We start from the raw sequence: 18577 nt of genomic DNA on the forward strand, positions 1-18577 counted from the left end.
TTTTTTTGTAACAATTTAAACGTCTTTATTGTCACTTTTGATCAATTTAATGCTTCCTTTTTGCAATATATATACCGGTATTTACTGTATAATGAAAATGAAATGAAAATGCTGTCATCATTTACTCACTGTCGTGTCCTTCCAAACCTGTATGACTTTCTTTCTTCTGTGGTACACAAAGTTTTTTTTTTTTTTTTTTTACATCTCAGTTTTTTTTTTCAAATGAGTCAATGAGGTTCAAAAGTTAATGGGTTGATCCTGTTGACCTTCATTAAACAGACAAAAACAGTTCTTCAGAATATCATCTTTTGTGTTCCACAGAATAAAATGGAAGGACATGAGGGTGAGTAAATGATGACAACATTTCTCTAGCTTTGGTAGATTATTTACTTATTCCTAAAAATTCTTACAAATGTTCCCTTCGTGTTTTACAAACTCTCCAGATGCGTACAATAAATTGAATATGCATTCAAGCGAAATGCAGTCAGTGCTCATCTCTGATACGTGCAGGAGACTGTGAGCTGTTACTGTTTTTGTACTCATAACAAAGGTAAGAGGCCAGGGGAGTGGACGTTAGATGCAGTGTAAAGGATGAGACTGAGGAGAGAGAGAGAGACAAAGATCCGTTCTAGAGACTGTTTGAGTGCCTTATTAAATATTTAGTCTGATTGTACACGGTCCTGTAATTGCCATCTTGGCTAGTGAATAATTGATGACGTGTAGGAGAGCAAGGAGGGCCCCAGTCTCTCTCTCTCTCTCTCTCTCTCTCTCTCTCTCTCTCTCTCTCTCTCTCTCTCTCTCTCTCTCTCTGTCTGTCTCTCTCTCTCTCTCTCACACACACACAGATATCCACACCTTTCCTTTTTTGTACACCTTTATTGTTAATATAATCTTGTCCTCATTAACTAAAATGATTCTGAAGTGAGGACAAAGTCAGTGAAATGATATTATAACCCCTGGTTCTCTTTGCTATCATACACAATAAATGATAGGGATGCGCTAAATTATTGGCAGAAACTGAGCATGTGGCTTTAAAATAATTTCACAGTTTGCTACATTCAGAGGGCCAGAAAAAGCAAGTGAGTTTTGATTCCGCCTTTTTCCGATACAGTGAGGTAATTGGATATCAGTCAGCGTGTTGAGAGAGAGCCGAACGTTGTGAATGGGACAAAAAGCATCCTGTTAATCTGATGCAGAGCCTATGAGAGCGATCGCCGACCGTCTTAAGCATCCCAAAGAAAGAGCATCTTTTCATAGAAAGCAACGAGCGCTCGCAGCAAACGGTGGCTGAGAATTGGAGCCATGGCAGCTTTTAAAAATACCTCTGCTGAAATATTGATTTTTTTTCTTCTTCTTCTTCTTCTTCTTGCCTAACATAATAAGTGAGAGACTCCAGGGATGTGTGCGTATGTGTGTGAGACGATGGGTGAGCAGACAGAGATGCTCTTTTCACACATCATGTGAGGACATTTGTGTGTGTGTGTGTGTGTGTGTGTGTGTGTGTGTGTGTATGTGCGTGTTTGTGTGTAAGAATGTTTGTGAATCTGTACGTGTGTCTTTGTGCAGATACAAGTTGTATTTTGAGATATAATGATACACTCTGGTAAAAAAAGGTCCTTATATATATATATACTGTATGTATATATATAATATGTAGATATTTTTTTCGATATTCTGCACATTAAGTAGAAAGTGGTTATCTCAAGAATTGTTCACTCAAATTGGACGCACTGTTTTGGATTCACTGTTATTTTGGACCCCACTCACTTTCATTGTATAGGTTAAAACATTCTTCAAAATAATGATGACAGAATTTTTATTTTTGAATTAACTATCCCATTAATATATCATTTTTTCTTCTTGATACCATGAAGACAGAATGGAAAATCTCCAGTTTATCAGATTTTTCTCCAAAGCCACTCGTAATCTCTCACACAAGTTTCTGAAGAAATTTCGACAAAGTCTCAAACTGTGCTCAGATTTGATAAGTCGGCAATCAAAAGTTCGCAAATCTTCTTGAACTTATCAAACTATTCAGAGACCAACTTTATCTAAGCTCCACAGTCATTTTAAGACTCAATACTTGTGCTGTCTCGTTTCTTGATATTTTATTTTCCCTATGAAAGTTTATGAGAGACAAAGACATAACTGAGTAAGAGTTACCTTGGAGCAAATAATTAGTTTTAAATTAATTTTCCCAAATTTACATTTTGGTCCTTTTTTGTCCTCACTCTCTCAGATTTCTCCTTCATATTGGCTTATACACATCACCAAAACATTTGTTTGCCAGCACACCCATAAAACAACCCAAACTTTTTTTTGTGTGCATGGACTGAAGAGTTGTAAATGGTCAGGTGGTCTGACACCGCTAAAGCCAGGTTTAGATGAGGGCCTGCCATACGCTCGTCTCTTAGCTAAAAGCGAGAGACCCTGGCCTTCACAGCCTGAAGCACCAGCCCTTCCCTCAAGTTAGAGACAGAGCGATGGAGTGAGAGAAGTGTAAAGGGTGCTGTAGACCAGCAGTAATTCCTGACTTGGAGTTGGAGGCACATTAGGGACTGACAGGGCCACACATCCCCCTGTAATTGATTGCAGGCCAGCGTAATGAGGTGACGGCTTACAACAGAGACGCCAACTCCCTCATTATCTTTACCCACTTTTTTAAGAGCAGAAAGAGAGAGAGAGACAGCAAAAGACAGAGAGAGAGACAGAGAGAAAGATGGAGAAAAAGAAACACTGAGACTAATAACCGAGCCCTGGCTCTAGAAGGTCATTAATTATTTATGTTGTTTTAATAAGTTTTAGATAGGGAGGGAGAGGTTCAGCGTGAGAGTTAGTCTTTCCCTTCTCCGGCTTTCTCTGTCCACACCTCAATTTCACCTGTTCTGTCATTCTGTCTTTTCCTATATCTGTCTGTCCATTTCATACTGGGGTCTTTGTATCACAGGTACAATATCAGTCATTGCCAAAGCCTCGAGGGGACTTCAGGATGACATGCATCCACACTTGGAAATGAAAACGCTCTGTATTTCTGAAAGTGACAATGATAGGATATGATTATTGTATATGATATATGATTTCTTTTTTTTGTGTGCTTTTATTCTGTCATTGTGCTAATTAGCAAGGAGAATGTTTTTAAATTATTTATTTTTTGCATAGTGATCAACCTATGGGTTTTGCAATAGTATAATGGCCGATATAATGCTGATATATAGAATATAACAGAATTTTCTATCATTAAACACTTATTTATATTTTTTAAATTTTTATATATTTCATTTATATATATATATTATATATATATTGCATAATTCATATTTATGTTATATATATATATATATATATATAACATAAATATTAATTATGCATATATAATACAGTACAAAGACATTTATATTTAAGTGTTTCAATATATAATATAATATATTGCAACACAAATATAAATGGATACCAATTATTTTTTTATTATGTAGATTGTGTACTGAAATAGCAAATGTTTGTACTAAATTTACCCAAAATAATACAAAATGGAAAAATAATTGTATGTTTATTATATAATGCAAGATTATATTTGAGAATTGAAACATATTTTGGGTGAACAGAAAAATTGCCCCATAAAAAGTCAAAGATGCTGGTCGATAGAGCTTAAGTTGCATTTAACCCAGAATATTCCTTTAAAGTCTGCTGGTTACACTGGACTCTTTCAGAATCTGCCCTGCTCGTGCCTTTCCACTCGCCCCCGTTTTCCTGTCTGAGATCTCTATTCCACCCCGAGCCTTGTCATCTAAAAGCAGCTCTACCCCCCTCATCCCGCACACTTCCAAACACTGGGCTAGTCCTGCCTCGATCCGAAGGGAGCCGACCTGCTTTGAAGTGCTGCCGCTTTTCCAGGATGAGACCTGGAATCTCACATTCCCTGTCAACTCCTGCCCAGTGGCAGATGGAGAAGTCTAGACCTACGAGACTCTCTCCCGTCACGTGCTCCTCTCTCCCCCTCCATGCCCTCATCTCTCTCTCTTTCTTCCCCATGTTCCTTGATTCCGAGGGCTGTGCCGTTCCAGAACCGCCAGAGCGGTACGGGTTTCAGCCCACGATCCAGGCAGGATTCTCTACTTTCAGATGGTGACTGGGGCGGTGTATAAACACAGTACTCCTCTAATATCTGAGAAGAGCTTCACTTACAGCCCTTGTCTCCTGCTGTGTTTTAATTCAATCCTTATTGATCCATATCTCTCCTTCCAAGGACTCCAATATCATATGAATGGAGCTCAGGGATGGGTTCCCCATATTATTGTATTCCATGGCCATAAAGGGCATTAGCAGCCAACAGAGCAACCCAGATCAAGTATCAGTCGATACTAGCTAAAGAGAGCAGGCTTTCTCCCTTTCTCTCCATCTTTCTCGTCGGATTTCTCTCTTTCCTCTCTCTATCTGGGCGTTTGCTGTAAGAGCGCTGATGGGGTTAAAGTATATATAGTGATTATGTCATGGGGTAAAGTGAGGTTCTAAGAAATCGCTTGAGTTAGCACCATGTGTTTTTAAAGATATTGTTACTGTCTTATTAGGGTGAAATCAATGGCGTCTGCAGATGGCGGCCATTTATATAGCAGACGGGGCTTCTCTCGACGCTTTTTCTCCCAGCATCCTTCTCTCCGCGCGCTCTGTGGGGCGGCAGCGGCGGAGGTTATCCTGTGGTTAATGTGACATGGCTGTCTGCGACCTTGCTGGTTGTTAACTGCCCGGATTATTATTGTGATAATGTGGCAATTAAAAGGAAAGCACTCCATCAAAATAGTGGGGCTTATGGTCCTGGAGATGAATGCATAGAGATTACCAGCCAGGGGAAATGCATTAAGACTGCAATCCATTTCGTACTGTAGCCCACCTCCAGCAGCGGAGGCTATTACGGCTCATCTTCATTGATATCTATTCCCGATCAATAGCGCCAGGCTGAGGTAAAAATACGAGTAAATCAACAAAGCTGGAGTTGGTCTTCAATATAAGGGAAGAAAAATCAAACATCATCTCTAATTGCACATCATACGTCTATACCGAGCGTCTTCTCTGAGCCGGCTTTGAGACTGTGCGAAATCACTCATTTATATATAGCTGCTGAGTGTTTTCATTGTGTTTGAGTCACTCAAAAAATGTTTCTGTCTTTCTTTTCCAGATTTTTCCTGAAATTCTTCCTCAAGTGTAATCAGAACTGTTTGAAAAATGCAGGGAACCCCAGAGACATGAGGCGATTTCAGGTGAGAATACAAATGTGCGGACAAAACCAATGCGGTTACATGCACACAACCAGGGAGTAATCACGCTTTGGTGTCTCCGCAGGTGGTGGTGTCCACCACAGTGAATGTGGACGGCCATGTCCTAGCCGTGTCAGATAACATGTTCGTCCACAACAACTCCAAACATGGGCGGAGGGCGCGACGCCTGGACCCTTCTGAAGGTAAGACGCAACCTTCACCAAAAAATACATGTTTTTTAACTTTCTATTCATCAAATAATCCTAGAAAAAGTTTCCAAAACTGTTTTTAACATTTATACTAATTGAGAAGCAAATCAGCATATTCGAATGATATCATGAGACACTGAAGACTGTAAAAATGTACATTTTGAAAAAAAAAAATTATTGTAAAACTTTTGGGACTTTTTTACTGTATTTTTGATCAAATAAATGCAGTCTTGGTGAACATAAGAAACTTAATAAAAAAATCTAAAATCGTCCTCACCCCAAACTTTTGAATGGTAATGTAAGTTTGAGACCCCATTCATTATAATAAACAAGGAAAGCCAAACTTGTTAGTGCTTCTTTCAACTTCCTCACCTAGTTCTCGGAGTACAGGTAGTCTCACATCTGTCTATCTGAAGGGGCTGCACTGGGTAATGTCGCTTTGATATGAAGTGATAAAAGTTTGCGCAGAACATCACCTCCCAGCTGACCTCAGAACAGTTCCTGTATGTGGGAAAATATGTGATTAGCTCTGTGACTGTTTTGTGTGAAAACCGTCACTGTGGAATCACCGGCACTCCTGTGTCCCGATCGAGGAAAAGGAAAGTCACTGCTCTACTTTTAGTCACTCTTCAGTAGTTCTCCGAAGACCAGAACATGAAGAGGAAGTCACTGATGGCGATGCATTGTGGGAGTTGTGCAGGCTTTCATCTTTAACACAATAGAATACCCATGCAGATATTGTAAAAAGGAACAGCTGTTCCGTTACACCCCAACAGGTGAATGCAAATTACGCCCAAAGGTTGTTTACTTTCATCTGTTCATTTTCACATGTATCAAAATTCCCTCTTTCCAGAGATTTCTGTCTTATGGAACAAAGAGAACAATCAAAAGCAATCAGAAGTGATTCAGAGCCTAAAGTTTGGGAACTTTGCAAAGCCATAATGCCGTTCGAGTAAAGTGGCCGTTGGTGTACAGCACAATATGCAGTAATGTGGTCTGAAGTTGCACCAAGCGCCCCTTGGTTTGCCTGTTAGCTCACCAAGCTGCGACCAATCAATTCCCGTCCATAGCCAGTGGAGACTGGGCCAGTCGTTCAGTCAGCCTGTCTGTCTCCATACCGCCTGCTCAAAGACGGATTTACGATAAAAGACCAAAAAAAAAATCTTAATGGTTTTATTGAGCTGAGTGATGCACAGACACCAAAGGAAAAAAAAAAAAATCAAATGAGCTTTTACAGTCATCGGACTTCCTGTTTATCAGGTTTTCTTTTCTTTTGCATTGAGAGTATGTGGAGAGTAGAGTAAAACACTGGTGAATGGTGAATGGTAATTTGTTTAATGATAATGTTTCCCAAATGTTGCATGAACGTTGACCCGCTCTAACCTAGTGCTTGTGTTACGATCTTGTTTTCCGAAGCAGCCACTCCATGCATTAAGGCCATCAGCCCTAGTGAAGGATGGACGACTGGGGGGGCGACCGTCATCATCATTGGGGACAACTTCTTTGACGGATTACAAGTGGTCTTCGGCACGATGCTGGTTTGGAGTGAGGTAAGTTATGACATTTTAAAACTTTTGAAGGATAATAGGATTTATGAAGGATTTTATTTTATTATTTTAAGCCAAACCATTTTACTATTAAACATTTAATTATTCTTTAAACATTTCTTTATTATTTTTCTTTATTATATTTGTATTTCTTCAAAAGAATACAATGCTTTTTGACTTGGTACTGGTACTGCACATTGGTTTAAAAAATCTTATTTTTTTCTCAATTATGTAAACACTCTTACATTTAATGTTTAATATTACATAAAACTTTAGATTTCAATTTTGAGAGATAAAAACCACAGCACAAGATCCCACTATATGATTAAAATGTATAACCGTGTCCTTGAGTAACGAATCACTATTTAGTTTGAGCATTAACTGTGTTAACATTGGAGACAATGCTTGTGTATTGAGTGCTGACCACTGAACGTGTGCTCTGATGGCTTCTAGCTCATCACACCTCACGCTATCCGGGTGCAGACGCCCCCTAGACACATCCCTGGGGTCGTGGAGGTCACACTCTCTTACAAGTCCAAGCAATTCTGCAAAGGAGCTCCGGGACGCTTCGTCTACACAGGTATACAACACTTCGCAACTGCCTGGAGCCATTGCAACCATCTCCGGCATCAGAATACATTTCTGTCATCTTTCTCAGAGGTCGATTTATGCATGTGTTCTTTGTCCGTTTTATCGAGTTCCTGCCTTTGTTAGCTTAAAATACTTGGGCTTGTATGCTTTGCTCCCCGTAAAGACGCTTTCCCATGATGGCATACTGTTAGCGGGTCATTCTTGACTCCACACAAGCGGTCGTGTCTTTACTTTTGGCTGAAGTCCGTTCTCCTGTGTCCAACAGGCAGGACGAGTATCATTTAGTCAAATCAATGCTTTTCATACGATTATTCCATCAGAATAATCCAGATGCCAGTCAAAGTAGGCAAAAGGTCAGATCAAGGACTGTTTGGTGTGATAAGAAAATGTCACAGCGACGGCCATAAAAGAGAAAGAAAGAGAGGCCTGTGTTCAGGCTTTCTGTTATACATCAGCTTTATCTGAGTAGATTTCCCACGTTCTTTGTTCAAAGCGCCTCTCATTCAGATGCATTTGCCATGTAAGCAGCAAAAAGAGACAACTTTACAATAGAGAGGACGGCCCTGTCTTACCTTCGACCATTCCTTTGCAATGCTAATGTCTGCCGGACCGACGAGATGAGTTGACTGACAGCTGTTCGCCGCGTCTGCATTGTGAATAGCTTGAATTTTTCTTAAAGTTCAAAAGAATATTCTCAGTGCAATGAAAGCCTGTTGCAAATTCTAAAGATGAATGAAAAAGGACCTGTGGAATATCTCTGAATCAGAAAGCAGAGACAAACGTAAATGTAAGGTCATACAAGAAAGAGGACAATGAGAACATATACACTCACAAATTATATATTTCTCTATAATAAATAAATAAATGTAATATATATAATACAATATATTATATACAACACACACACACACACACACACACACACACACGTATATATCTATATACATTGTAATAAAATAAATAGGTTAAATGTGTGTGTGTGTATATATATATATATATATGTATATGTATATATATATATATATATTCATTTATTTATATATTTAATACTATCTTCAATATTAATTCAATTTCTTTGTTATTACATATATATTATTTATAATAAATACATAGACTATATACATACACTTTTAAAATAGCAATTCCTAGAAGAATATAGTTTGGAGACTGACTGCCTAATCTTTCTGTTTCTCAAAATCATTTGTACGCTGCAAATTAGATTCACACATACATATTTTAGTTTGTGGATGCACTGACATACATCCAGCAACTTATTTACTGTGCCAGAGATGTGTGATATTCATGAATGTGAAATGAAGCGGGCTTTTAAATACTAAATAGGCAGACTGTACATAATTGAAGAGGAATGAGAGTGCATCTAACCTCAGTGATGTCTTTCCCACCAGAGATTTCCCATAAGCCCCAGTGAGCTCAACTTTACACAGCATTCCAGCTAAAAAAAAAAAAAACTCACTCCTTATCATCAGACACTTCCAAATGAACACAAGCCAGTTTGAATATTTTGAAAGAGATACATTTAGGTCATCAGAAATTAAGCGTTCAGGCCTTAGGGATTGGGAGGGGGATACGTACATTGGCAAAGGAAACTGGCATCTCTGTGCAGACACACATTATTTTTATCATATTCCTTTTATCTGCTTTTCATTAGCAGTAATGGACCCCAGAAATGCATCAAAGACGGTCAATGTGCCCATTCCACTGATTATAGGTTGACTGTCTTATCTTTGCTGGAGTGCAAAGCCAGAGCAGCAGTGTTCAGAGCATGTCTTCTCTGATACCACTGCCATTAACACGGCCATCACAGGAAGTGATCTCACAGTCTTCAAACTGAAGCATCTGAGGCCGGTAAATCTTCACTGGGGCTTGATACAATTACAATTTAGTACATTAGAATTTATCAGTTCAAATTTGGTCACATGGAATTTGTATTTAAATTGGACATACCCTACACAGGATCTTATATTGGAGTGACAGGAAAAGCGTTTTACTTTCCAGTTCACAGAAATAAAAAAAAATTCAAACAATCTAATTACAATTATGTATCCTGTTTGAAAATATGTTATTTAAATATGCTATTAAAGGGTTTCTCAGTTAAATTCTGAATATCACACAACTCTACTCCGCACCTGCTGGCTCTGGCTTTACCATGTCTAGCTCTACAGGGAAATGTCAAAGATTGGCTCTGTCCAAATTCCCTGAAAGCATTTCATGTGTGGCATGGGCTAGTTAGGACATCTTGTTAGATTAGCAGAATGTTAAGTCCATTCTCACTTTCAGTGTTGCAGCTGGTACCTGATAACTATTACGGCTCTGTTGCTTTCTCACATTTACTCTGTTCTCTCTCGCTCTCCCTTCGGAGAGATCTCCACTCTTATTCTGTTAGTTCTGCTTTCTGCCTGCATGCATCATTAAGTCCTTCAGTCCACCAGCTCATGTCTCTCTCTCTCTCTGTCTGTCTCTCAGGGGGTTAAGACTCCCCAGGTGTTGGGTTAGAGGAAGGAGGGCGAGATGAGTGTGAAGAGCCTGAGGGTATTGACTTTCCTGGGAAAACACAGCTCTCTAAAATCAGTAGCCAAATACTGCAATAACTCAACAGCCATTGATCCTCTTTCCCCTACGGCCACATTGATCTATACATTACAAGCTCTGAGACTGGCGGCATGGATCCAGCCTACGCTAACACCACCCTCCCAATGGCCAGTAACTTACTGCCTCTGCCATTATAATCATAATAATAATACATGTGACCAGAAGTGATGTACAGTTAAACGACAGCACATCGTGCCCCTGGTTTGCAAGAGTTCAAGCTGTATTTGGGGCATCAAAAAGTCAGCATTTGAATCTGCCTTTTGGGTATACCATTTTATTTGATTGCATCAGTCAAGAAGATCCACCAGAAATAAAACTTGTATCTGAAACATCCTCTCAACTTCCTGAAAGGGGGAGGGCTTCTATTCCCTTAGAGATGCTGCATGCATTCCAAGCAATTGCACAATATCCTAGAAACAGAGGCTGAGAGGATACTGGAGGTGCGGGACTGTTAATATGAAGAGCGCTGTTCTCCTGGGTGCCAATGTGCCTGTCAGAACTTGCCTGATGCTTTCCAGGCTGACAGCCTTTGGCATTGCAAACAAGAGCTGTAGCATCTTTGCTGGGTGAGACCTTTTGTTTAAAAGATTCAGGGGTCACTTAAATAGGGTGCTGTGTTACAGAATGGGCAGGGACTGGGTGCACTGCCTCCCCCGACCAACTGCTCAACCCATTCCCGGTACCTTATTTCAGCTTGTAGAAAATGGGTTGTTTTGTTAAGCTAATGGCTTTCATGGGGTTGTAGGTTAGGCTGGCGTGGTCCCAAAGGGTTAGGAAGGGTGTATATGTTTTTTTGGTGACTTCATACATTGTTATTCCCAGAAGTGAATGTAAAACTAATGCTTACTTTAGGTTCATATTGTGTTATTGTGTTACTATATATTCTAAAATATATTCTTCTGTTGAACACAAAAGTAGATTTAAAATGTTTTATCTGTGCTTGGTTTGTCCATTAAAGGGATAGTTCACTTTGAAATAAAATTTTGGTATGTTTTAGCTTACCTGAAGTGCATCCAAGATGCAGGTGTCTTTGTCTCTGCAGTAGTTTCAATTTTGATATTTTTAGGTCAAACCGTTCTTGTCTGTCAGTCAAATCATGCAGGTATTGGTACTGTCTCCAAAAGCATGCAGAGATGTCTCTAATAGCATGCAGAGAAAAAGTCCAAATTAATTCAATTCCTCATCGTAAGTGCACATTGATGGCCTAAGATACGAAACAAGAGGTTTGTGTGATAAAACGAACAGTATTTATATCGTTTTTATCTCTTTTACACAACCACGTCCATCTGATCTGTTTACACCTGATTTCTTCCCCGTAAACTAATCTAACCGCCTTCGATTGGACGTTGCATTTTTAAACTCAGCAGAAACGCGTGTGATTGGCTGTACGGCTCAACGTATGCCTTTGATTGACCTGAACAATGAAGCGAGTAGTGTGTCAAGATAGAAGGCTTACAAATTGGGAATAAGTGAAAACTCAACACTCCTGGATGAGTTCGCGCGAGCTTAGGCCATCAATGTGCACTTACGATGGGGAATTTTTTAATTTGGACTTTTCTCTGCATGCTATTAAAAGACATCTCTGCATGCTTTTGGAGACAGTACCTATATACCTGCATTATATGACTGACAGACAAGAATGGTTTGACCTTAAAATATCAAAATTGAAACTACTGCGGAGACAAAGACACCTACATCTTGGATGCACTTCAGGTAAGCTAAAACATACCAAAATTTAATTTCAAAGTGAACTATCCCTTTAAGTATAAGTCAATGGGATCCAATGTTGTTCTTTTGGATCCCAATACCTTTCGTTATACTGACAAACAGTTGAAGCATTCTTGAGAATATCTTCAGGTTTGAAACAACAGAGAATTGTTGGGAGGAAGAGACTAAGGGAATCGTCGTAAGGGTGGGATTGGATGTCAAAGCTACACAACAAAGATTTTCTCAATCTAGCTATGTAATTGCCACAGCCTGGGGCCCGAAGAGTTGATTGGAAAACCACGGAGCACCCAGCTGGTATGAAACTTAAAATCATGGGCTGGATTTGGAACCTGCTCGCTGTGTTCTCACATCAGCCAGAGGTTCTGGCGCCATTCACTACATAAGCTCTTTAATACTGGCACTAAAGCTTAATGGCACAGCCGCACAGGCTATGTGGATGCAGTGGCTGATGTTTCTCAAAAAACGTTCCCATAGCCTGAGCTCAGAGAGGGACCAGGAGCAGTTGACTTGTTGCACAAGCCATGGAACAATGGGCCACTTTGTTACCTTTTCATCCTCGGAGCGGGCAGATGGAACACATTAGCGGAACGTTCCACTGGATGAGCTCTGCAGGGCTGCCGAGCACGTAGAACAGGACCCGGCATGATGTCATCATTTCGTTCAGTTGTTTCACAGCTTGGACGCCGATGTGATTGTGAGTCTCGCACTAGGAGGTGGTCTGTCAGCAGTATCCTGACTGTGGCATATATTGGGGAGATACTTTGACAGTAGCTGAGTGGCTACAGTACAGCCTTTTAGTGGAATCCATAACCAGGCTATTGGCATGTGGTAACTTATGTAATGTCCGATTTCAAATGTTAGAAAAGCAGAAACATCATAATTTTTTGTCTTTCTTTCTAACCAAGCAACATAAAGAGATTGTCTGGAGTATTTACTAATTCATATGTTTGTATTTGACAAAATGCTAAGGCTGTGCTGAAACAACCATACAGTATATTGCTATACGTACCACAATGCTTTTCTCATAATATTGCATTGATACTTTAAGACTTTAAAACAATATTTGTTGGTGATGCACCAAAATAAATGCTTGGAATGGAAACCTGAAATTATTATTTAAATTGATCATTATTGTTATTTTTTTATTAATTATTTAAATTGTATGATTATTAATAATTTATAATTATTTTTCATAATAATTTAAAATATTTAAATAATTTTGTACTTTTTAAATATTGCTCTTTAACTCTGTAGACATAAAAACAGAAGTGTTGGTAATATAACACATTTTTACGCTATAAAATGCTTTGACATTAAAAGTAAAAAAAATATATATACAATTTTCCACTTTTGTGTCCAATTTTTTCTCTCTCAGTGAAAACTAAAAATATAATGTATTGTATTCGCTTTTGGTGGCCAAAATTTTGATGCGTTTGTATTTATTTATTTTTGCATTTCCTACAGTTCCATAATGAAGAAAAATGTCATCTACTATGTTTCTCAGTGCAGTCAAAACCACTCTATGAGGATCAGATAGATTGAAACTGTATTGATGTATTGAATCAGGACGCATGTTTTAAGCAGTCACTTTTGACCACTTCTGTCCTGATTTCTTGGAGGGGAGGGTCTATGGGCGGGTAAATGTGTTCTATTCGATCTAATGGACAAAATAAGCTCAAAAATGAATTTGGAAAAACATACAGAGAGCATAAGCTTTCGTTTCTGCCCTGATAGCCGCAAGACCACTCCGAACGCTACGAGAGTGCGTGCTAGAAATCAGGAATGGTGAGAGAAAGTTTTTTGTTTTCAAACCAAACTTGGGTCTCCAGCCAAAGTTTAAATCTCATCTGGCTAGCGCGCTTCCCATAATGTTTTCTTATTAGGTGAGTAGGCGGAGAGTAGGCGGTCATTTGTGGCTGTTTGAACGCATGTGACCACACAATCATTTACACTACAAAAGCAATCTAATGCGTTTTCGACTACCTCTAGAAGTGGTCGAAAGTGGACAAGCTCAAAACGTTTTAAACCTTGTCTACACGTGTATCTAGTGTCGTCCACTTGTGATCCGATCGACCAAAACACATCTTAATACCAGTTGTAAACAGGGCCTCAGATATGTGGAAATGTGTGTGCTTTGCAGTGACTTGAATGTAGTGAAGCAGAAGTGATATTAACACACCAAGCTCCTTCTGTTACCCCCAGTCTCTCTCTCTCTCTCTCCTCGGAGAACGAACAGTGATGCAGCCATGCTGATTACCGCTTGCATCCGCTTGCCTTTGCCAGCTAGATATGTTAATCATCTGTTAGGTAATTGCCTCTGTAGCGCCTTGATTAAGTTGAGTGACACGTCAAGGAAGTGTGCTTCAAAACCATACTTCCCCCACCTGAGGAGCCTGTTATTATTTTGGAGTCGCAGCCTAAAGTGTCCCCCCATGAAATCACTAATTATCCAACATTGGTTCCACAGGTCTCCTCTTTAAGAGAAAAGAGACTCCTTTGATAGTGATATGAGTCTCGGCTCTGTAGAGGAATGACACGTTCCCCTGGTGAAGAAAAGCCCTCTTCAACTCATCAAATGAATGTTCAACCACCTCCTATTTTAATCGACTGATCTTATTTCCCATCTTGTACATGCATACAGAATGACTGACACCCGTGAAGAGATGCAGCACTTGTGCTTTCGGGACATCTTGTTGCTCCCTTACTATAACGTCAGACCAAATGTGAGAATCATTTGTTGATTATTATCTGCCCTTAAAAATCCAGACAGTGTTTCATAGTGCGGTGTCACACATGGGGTAAACCAAGGTTAGCTCGGCTTTCGTAATTGCTGCCATAACAGCGAAGCGTGTTCAAGTCGTAATTAAAAGTGTGTGGTTTTTAGTGCGAGCGAGTCTGTGTTGTCTGCGTGTTTGAAGAGGCTGGGGTGGGTTTTTCTTCATCTTCCCTGGTGGCTCTCCACTTTAAAGCAGCCTTGCCTCTACTGTCAATCACAGTTTAAAGTTCATGAAATTTCTATGAGGATCGATCCAGGGAGGAGAAGGTGGTGGGAATGTTTGGGGGTTGCAGGGGTTAGGGATGGGGGAGCGGGCCGCAATGATTGATCAGAATCTCACTTCTTGTTTTATTCCTTCAGAATGGTGCAAAGAAGCGCATTCTGATTTTTCCATCAGTTGCGAAGCGATGTGTTTCCACGTGCCACGGTCTTTCTGACGTGAAGACAAAAAGGAGATGGATGGGTTGAAATCGATGACACGCAACAGGGGGTTTTCAGGCGTTTGTCAACAAGCCAGATCTGTGACCTCACGGCGACAGACTAGAACCGGAAAGCAAATCGCTTCCTCTCACGTCGCCCCGCTGCGCACCTGTAAATGTCTTCCCCCTAAAGAGTAGCGGGGCAATCTAAGTGCGAGATTCCCATCTGCAGGTGAAAGAGCCGCTCGGTGCCATTCTCTCCCATATCAATCATGTAGCACATGAAAATGAGAAATTGAGGCATGTTGCGTCGGAATCCGAACCTGCATCAAATTCCCCATTCCATCAATGCGCCTCCCGTGGACAGACCAGGGCTTGATCAAGTGTTTTAGATGGGCAGAGGGCTCCATCTAAAATCATTCAGTCTGCGTTAGAGGGAGACCGCTGAAATAGCCTCTCTCTGAATGGCGTGGACACGCGGTTGCGATTGTGGCCTAAGGGGGCATGACTACGCTTACGATCACCGCATCACAGGGGCTAAGGAGGAGAGTACGGGAATGGATATGGCACCTAAAAAGCCCCATGTTGTAAGGACAGATGCCATCAGGGAGAGGGGAAACATGATCAGCCGGGGGGCCTGTTGGAAAGCGGGAACAAGAGAATGTAAATAGAAAAACAGTGGAGGGTAAATAGATGTAAGCCCATCGGAGAGCATGGATGTAAACAAGCGCGAACTAAACGTACATACAGTTGGCGGGAGACGCGCTATTCGGGCTCGGCTGGGAAATTAAGTGCTGTGATGGCTTGTGTACAGCAGGGGTTGTGTTCCATTCACAATTCGAATTGAGAATGGTTTTTAAATTCCAATTACATTTCTGAATTTGAATTGAGGTAGCGAACAATTCAGCAAATTTGAGTATAAGGAAGGACAATTAAAATCAATGAAAATTAAAAGAAAGAAAAATGCCATTTTTAACTATAAAAGCAAAGCATGTTGAGACGAACTTTACAATATGGCTTGACAAAGCCTTGTTTTAATGTTTACATAAGATACATTCAAAATATTCCTCTTCCTGTCACTTCAATTCGAATCCCAATTCAACATCCTGTGTGTTGGGCCGATTCTTCATTTACTCATCTTTTATTTCCCTCCGTAAGACTCATGCTGTGAGCATTGCCCTCATTAGGTCTGGCTATCATGAGTTGGTGCGTGTTGAGTGGTTTCCCAGTCAGCCCTATTTGACCTCTGACTTCTGCAGAGCGTGTAATAAGAACAGAGAGGTATGCCGGGATTGATTTCAGAGTTGCACGCACTACCTCTAATTTGCTAGATAGATGGAGCCTCAACAAGCTCATATGTGAGGACAAACGCAGGTGTGCCGTGCAGGTTAACTGCATGTCAGAGGTCAAATGCTCGGCGGTTTTGTTGAGAGGATTGTGATGTGTGTCGATGATGATGGGAGACACGATTCAGACTTGACCCTGTCGTGCTGATGATCCAAATTTCGACGGTAATAGAGTTATGCAAGCATGTGAGGAAATGCTTTTTTTGTCTTCTACGGCGGCTCATTGTGTTGTCCCGTCCCACTGGACATCTGAAAGAGGAAATCATATTAATCTTTCACTGTTACCTCACACTCCAAAGCAACCTTCTATTTAGCATCAGTAGATCTCAGTGGAGAGCGTGATAACCTTCAAATGAGAACGAGAGAGAGAGAAAAGAGATGTGCAGCCCCACAGCGCCTGCAATAAGGAGATGATTAAATTAATAATAAATATACAACCCTCTATTCGTCTCCTCCAACACACACACGCACACACATACACTCGCCACCTCTTCAGCGAACTGCATTATCTTTCCCTTTTCGCAATCGCACGTCAGGCACAGCAAAGACGCGTGGATGGCTGAGAGGAAGGGAGAAAAAATCAATACAAATTACGACGGAGAAAGTGGCACTGATGGCTAGAATTGCAGCATATGTTTACACTAAATCAGGCAATCTATCTTCATATGGGCTGTGTAATGCAGGCGGGGTCAGGGTTCGGCCCGTGCACACACACTCTCCAATTACTCCCACTTCTCGGCGGGAGGCAGCCGTATCGATTGGCTGAGAGGACAGAGGCCCTGCAGGCAGCCAATGGGGCGCTGGGGTCAAAGTTCAGGGGGATTTTAATAAGAGAAGTAATGGGCTTAATTTCTTGGGGGTGTGATAGAGAGACAAAGCCCTCCCTCTCATGTCCCCTGTTCAACGGTTCATTAAAGTGCAAGTTTTATGGGATTGCTTTGTGAAATTGCTCTCATGGACGCTCTTCCTCCGTTGTTCCTGTGTCTCTTTCCTTTTCTTTCTTCTCGTCTCATTTTTTCTTTCCTTAACTCTCTTGTTCTTGTTTGTTAGTTCATTCCTTTCTTCTTTTACATTCATCCATCACCCTTTCTTTCTTCTTTTGTTATTGTGTTTGTTTGTTTTTGTTTGTTCATTCATCTGATCATTTGTTTGCTGTGTTTGTTCATTCATTCATTCATTCATTCATTCTTTCTTTCTTTCTTTCTTTTTTTAATTTAATTTCCTTCTTTAATTTCCTTACTTTCATTCATTACCTTTCTTAATTTTTCTGTCTTTATTTCTATTCTTTCCTTTTCCTTCCTTTATTCCTTCCTTCCTTTCTTTGCTTGTTTTTGTTCAATAATGCATTTTTTTGTTTTTCCTTCCTTCCTTCCTTCCTTCCTTCCTTCCTTCCTTCCTTCCTTCCTTCCTTCCTTCCTTCCTTCCTTCCTTCCTTCCTTCCCTACTTCCTTCCTTCCTTCCTTCCTTCCTTCCTTCCTTCCTTCCTTCCTTCCTTCCTTCCTTCCTTCCTTCCTTCCTTCCTTCCTTCCTTCCTCCCTCCCTCTCCCTTCCTTAATTTTTTCATTTCCTTTCTTTATTTCCTTCCTTCCTTCCTTCCTTCCTTCCTTCCTTCCTTCCTTCCTTCCTTCCTTCCTTCCTTCCTTCCTTCCTTCCTTCCTTCCTTCCTTCCTTCCTTCCTTCCTTCCTTCCTTCCTTGTATTTTCTTTCTTTCTTTCTTTCTTTCTTTCTTTATCTCTCCTTCTGTCTTACACTGTTTTTTTTCCCTGACACTTTATATCCAGATGGCGGCAATTATCGCAAAGCAGACTGTCCAAAAATGACACAACAAAACAATGACACATAGATCGCTTACTGAGTCTAATAACACTGCCGTTTGATCAAACCGCAGTTCTTCTGACCCGGAGAAGGAACACGATCGTTTCCACTGTGCCTTTCTCAGAGCGTCCTGAGAGACTGTTCCTTCACTTTCACAGGGGCATTGAGTCACAAAGATCCCGCACCCCCCCTCCTCCACAACCGCTGTCACTCCACAAGCTCTTTTCTCTTCCTCGCTGTGAAACCGGCTCAAACAAATTTGATTTAGCAGCTCGCCGAGACCATTC

General features: G+C 40.6%; 1 protein-coding gene across 10 annotated transcripts in view; it reads left to right on the top strand.

Moving 5' to 3' along the window:
* The window catches only part of LOC307008727 (transcription factor COE3), a 118270-nt gene that overhangs the window by 77517 nt on the left and 22176 nt on the right, over positions 1 to 18577 (top strand). For 7 of the 10 annotated variants that reach the window (XM_079631807.1, XM_079631802.1, XM_079631808.1 and 4 more), the window contains 4 exons: positions 5171 to 5252; positions 5335 to 5452; positions 6875 to 7008; positions 7459 to 7585. In XM_079631807.1, coding sequence (XP_079487933.1) covers positions 5171 to 5252; positions 5335 to 5452; positions 6875 to 7008; positions 7459 to 7585 — 461 coding nt within the window. The remainder of the gene's footprint in view (positions 1 to 5170; positions 5253 to 5334; positions 5453 to 6874; positions 7009 to 7458; positions 7586 to 18577) is intronic. The other 3 variants (XM_079631803.1, XM_079631805.1, XM_079631810.1) reach the window with 1 other exon arrangement.

Source organism: Phoxinus phoxinus (genome assembly GCF_949152265.1).
Source record: "Phoxinus phoxinus genome assembly, chromosome: 12".
NCBI lineage: Eukaryota > Metazoa > Chordata > Actinopteri > Cypriniformes > Leuciscidae > Phoxinus > Phoxinus phoxinus.